General features: G+C 41.2%; 1 protein-coding gene across 1 annotated transcript; it reads left to right on the top strand.

Annotated features, from left to right (window-relative positions):
• Positions 1-1,349: 1,349 nt before the first annotated feature.
• Positions 1,350-2,328, top strand: LOC117662256 (olfactory receptor 4N2-like). Its single transcript, XM_034411576.2, has one exon. The coding sequence runs from the start codon at positions 1,350-1,352 to the stop codon at positions 2,277-2,279; it is 930 nt and encodes a 309-aa protein (XP_034267467.2). The 3' UTR covers positions 2,280-2,328.
• The last annotated feature ends 2,282 nt before the right edge of the window (positions 2,329-4,610 follow it).

Below are 4,610 nucleotides of genomic sequence, written 5' to 3'. Positions count from 1 at the left end.
GCAATGAATCCACTTCTGACAGATCTAAAAATCCAGGCTGAGGATAGATCATTCTGGAGAGGATCTATCCATATGGTCTCTTAGCATCAACACTGACTTGACAGCAGCAAAAAGTGTGACTAGGATTTGGAGTTGAAGTTACATATTTCAGTTTCTGAGACTTTCACAACCGAACGAGCCAAGGAGAACACTTTTTTTCAGCAGGAAGGATGGTTTTTTTTTTTCTTTTCTGTGTAGAAAAATGATTTCTTGCTATAATTCTTACTCACCGTATTGTGATTCCTAGTGTGGAACTAGAAGAAAGAGGAGTGATTATGCTAGTAATAATAATGAAACTGAGGGACTAAGAGTTAGAAAGGAAAAAGTATAGCAGATTTTTAATTTAATTTTATTTATTTTGTCGAGTACATATTAGATAATATATATAAGTATAAGCATGAATTAATACATAAAATGAATACAATTAAAGGGAACATTAGGACAGGGACGGTAGGCACACTGGTGTTCTTATCCATACCCCTTACAGACCTCTTAGGAATGGGGTGAGGTCAACAGTAGACAGTTTTAGGTTAAAATTTTGGGGGTTTGGGGATGAAACTACAGAGTCTGGTAGTGCATTCCAGGCACTGACCACTCTGTTACTGAAATCATATTTTCTGCAATCGAGTCTGGAGCGGTTCACTTTAGGTTTGTATCTATTGTGTGCTCGTGTATTGTTGTGGTTGAAGCTGAAGTAGTCATTGACAGGTAGGACATTGTAGCAGATGATTTTATGAGCTGTGCTTAGGTCATACCGAAGACAGCTTAGTTCTAAATTTTCTAAACCCAGAATTTCAAGTCTGGTGGCATAGGGTATTTTGTTACAAGCAGAGAAGTGGAGGACTCTTCTTGTGAAATATTTCTGGACACACTCAATTGTATTAATTGTCTGATATGCAGTGAGGGTTCCAGACAGATGAACTGTATTCGAGAATCGGTCTAGCAAATGTTTTATATGCTCTGGTTAGTAGTGTAATATTACTGGAGAAGAAGCTACGCAAGATTAGGTTTACAACCCCTAATGCCTTTTTAGCTAGAAATAAAAGCTGATTATCAGTAGCCTAGTGTTCAGAGTTTCATTGGATTTATCAGATTCTGAGCTGCATTTGAAAACCTTACAGAGCCTTACAATAGGTAAATAGGCAGGTGCTATCAGTTTAATCCCATCATTAAATATCCATCTGGGATTTTTTAAAAAACCTACTATCTCCAGAAAGCATATAGATGTTGCTGTGTTATATTTGAAGTTACTTGAACGTTAATGGAAAGATTAGCACTGAGAGCCTCTATTATTCTTCTACAGATCTAAAATGGAAAATGGAACTCATTCAGAAGTAACTGAATTTGTCCTCCAGGGATTATCACCAATCTGGGAGATACAACTATTCTGTGGTGTTGCCCTGCTGTTCTTCTATATCATTCTCCTCCCTGGGAATATTCTTATAATTGTGACAATTCTGAAGACCCCCTCCTTGAAATCCCCCATGTTTTTCTTTTTGGCCAACCTGTCCTTCCTGGACATCATCTACAGCTTTGTCACCCATCCAAAGCTTCTCCTTAACGTCATTTTTGGTTTCAGAACAATCTCCCACTTAGGCTGTATCAGTCAGATATTTTTCATTCATTTCTTAGGAGGAGCTGAGATGTTCCTCCTCATTGCCATGGCTGTTGACCGGTATGTAGCCATTTGCCATCCATTGCACTATGCCACAGTGGTAACCGGCGTCACCTGCTGGGCTATGGTAGTAGCTTCATGGCTAGGAGGTTTCATACATTCTATCATCCAGGTCATTCTCATAATCCCACTTCCATTTTGTGGCCCCAATGAGTTGAACAATGTCTTTTGTGATGTCACCCAGATCATCAGATTGGCTTGCACCAATACCTACACTCTAGAATTCCTCATGTTTGCTAGCAGTGGCCTAATGAGCATTGCATGCTGCATCTTCCTCCTCATGTCCTATGGGACCCTGTTGTTGAAAGTAAGAATGGGCTCCAGTCCAAGGAAAAGTAAAGCCTTTTCTACCTGCGTCACTCACATCGTCATCATCATCATCATGTTCGGTCCGGCCATCTACATCTACTGCCACCCTTTTCAAGAATACTCTTTTGACAAAGTGGTGGCTTTTCTTCACACGGTGGTCTTCCCTTTGATGAACCCTGTTATCTATACCTTGAGGAACAAGGAGATCCAAGCTGCCATGTGGAGACTGCTCAACAATATTAGTTTTATCTATTAAATGAATTCATTTAATGTATTTCATTAGTACATAAATACATTTCAAAGTATGGTTCAGTGTTGCATTTTTGCTTATTAATTACTGGTTGCTTATTCATTATTGGTTACCCTCTATTAAATGTTCTTATCTTGTGAGACTAAGGAAGCATGCCTTCTGTCATAGAGTCCAACTGGTCTAGGACAACTTACAGGAGCCATCTTGCCATGGCCAACTTGGCTACAGCCATTTCACCACAGCCAATCCACCACAACCATCTTTCCGTGGTCCTTTCACTGTGACCGATTCACCATGGACAATTCCATGCAAGATAAGTCAACATGATCAATGTTATCTGCCAGTGTTTCTTTGACATTATTTCCAATGGCAAAAATGGAATAATGTTGAAGAAACAGTGGAGGATAACATTTTTTGTATTGAGGTTGCCTCACATGGCATTGTCCACAGCAGTGGTGAAATTCAGCCGGATCTATCCGGTTCTGGATGATCCGGCTGAATCCAGGATGGAGGAGGCACGCACTCTCACATTTGCGAGCCGGTAGGAAAAGGGTAAATGAATTTCACCCATGGTCCACAGCAATCTGTCCTACGGTGAGTTGCTGTGGTGAGTTGTCCCATAGTGAGTTGGCCACTGTGAGAAAGCCACAACATATTGACCATGGTAAGATGGCCATGGTAAATTGGCCATGATATATTGTCCCATTCCAGAGCCCAACCTGTGAAAGAGCATCTCCACAGAGATATGGACTGTTCTCACTTAAGATTCCAGAAAATTCTGAAACTTGAGTTTGGTTCCAAGCCTGGTGGAGTTGACATATTCTTCTTTAACTAGAGTCCCTCTTTGGTGTTTTTTTTTTCTAAGATTTACTTTGGGCTGTTCATTTGGTTTGATGTTTGATCTGATTTTATGGGTTTTCCAGTTTTGAACATCACCCAGAGTCCATTAGTATCTGGCAGCAAAAAAAAAAAAAAAGAGTAAAAAAGTAGTAAAGTAAAAGTAAAGTAAAAATAAAATAGTAAAGTAAATTAATTGTAACGTAACATAACATAACATAACCATAACATAACATAGTATACAACAACATAAAATGTGAGGTTTGCCAGTTGATCTGGGGTTTCCTGATGGATCTTCTTTCAAAGTCAGTGCTGATTAACTTTTGCGGATTAGCCAAGATTTCCTGACAGTTAGAACAATTAATAAGTGGAACAACTTGCCTCCAGAAGTTGTGAATGCTCCAACACTGGAAGTTTTTAAGAAGATGTTGGATAACCATTTGTCTGAAGTGGTGTAGGGTTTCCTGCCTGGGCAGGGGGTTGGACTAGAAGACCTCCAAGGTCCCTTCCAACTCTGTTATTCTATTTCTATTTCTATGATCAGGTCAACGCTGCCACCTAAAGGGACTATCTGTGAACATTAAAGTAAATAAACTTCCAATCTGTTCCATTATCTGTTTGGTTGTTTAAAAAAAGTCCATCAACAATTCTTCTACTAATCTGAACAGAGGAAATCTGATTCAATTCTATTTATTTATTTTATTTTTATTTTATTTTTCAAATTTCTATACCGCCTTTCCCCTTTCAGACTCAGGGCGGTGAACAGCCAAGTAAAACACTTTATATACAAAAGTTAAAATAGATTTAAAATAATTAAATAATTTGGCCCATAATTTAAAACATTTCAATTTAAAACCAATTTCAAATTTTAAAAACCCATCATAAAATCAGGACAGCCCGGCTAACTGAAAGAAGTAGGTTTTAAGGGCCCGACGAAAAGTCCGGAGGTCTGGGATCACTCATATCTCTGGGGGTAGATTGTTCCAGAGGGTAGGTGCCACCACAGAGAAGGCTCTCCCCCTGGGGGTCGCCAGTCGACATTGTCTGGCTGACGGCACCCTGAGGAGGACCTCTCTGTGGGAGCGAACTGGCCGGTGGGAGGCAATTGGTGGCAGAAGATGGTCCCGTAAGTACCCCAGCCCTAAGCCATGGAGGGCTTTAAAGGTGATCACCAACACCTTGAAGCGCACCCGGAAGTCCACCGGAAGCCAATGCAGCTCGCGCAGGAGAGGAGTCACATGGGAACACCCCATCGCTCCCATAATCCCTCGCTTGGCCGCATTCTGGACCAGTTGGAGCCTCCGGTGCATCCCAAGGGGAGCCCCATGTAGAGAGCATTACAATAGTCCAGACGAGAAGTGACGAGTGCTTGAGTGACTGTGCGTAGGGAGTCCCGATCCAGAAAAGGGCGCAACTGGCATATCAGGCGAACCTGATAGAAAGCCCCCCTGGCCACGGCCGTCATATGCTCTTCTAAAGACAGCCGTGCGTCCAGGAGGA

The sequence above is a fragment of the Pantherophis guttatus genome, chromosome 4 (genome assembly GCF_059756535.1).
Source record: "Pantherophis guttatus breed Tessera chromosome 4, ASM5975653v1, whole genome shotgun sequence".
Classification (NCBI taxonomy): Eukaryota; Metazoa; Chordata; class Lepidosauria; order Squamata; family Colubridae; genus Pantherophis; species Pantherophis guttatus.
This window is presented reverse-complemented; position numbering and strand designations above follow the sequence as displayed.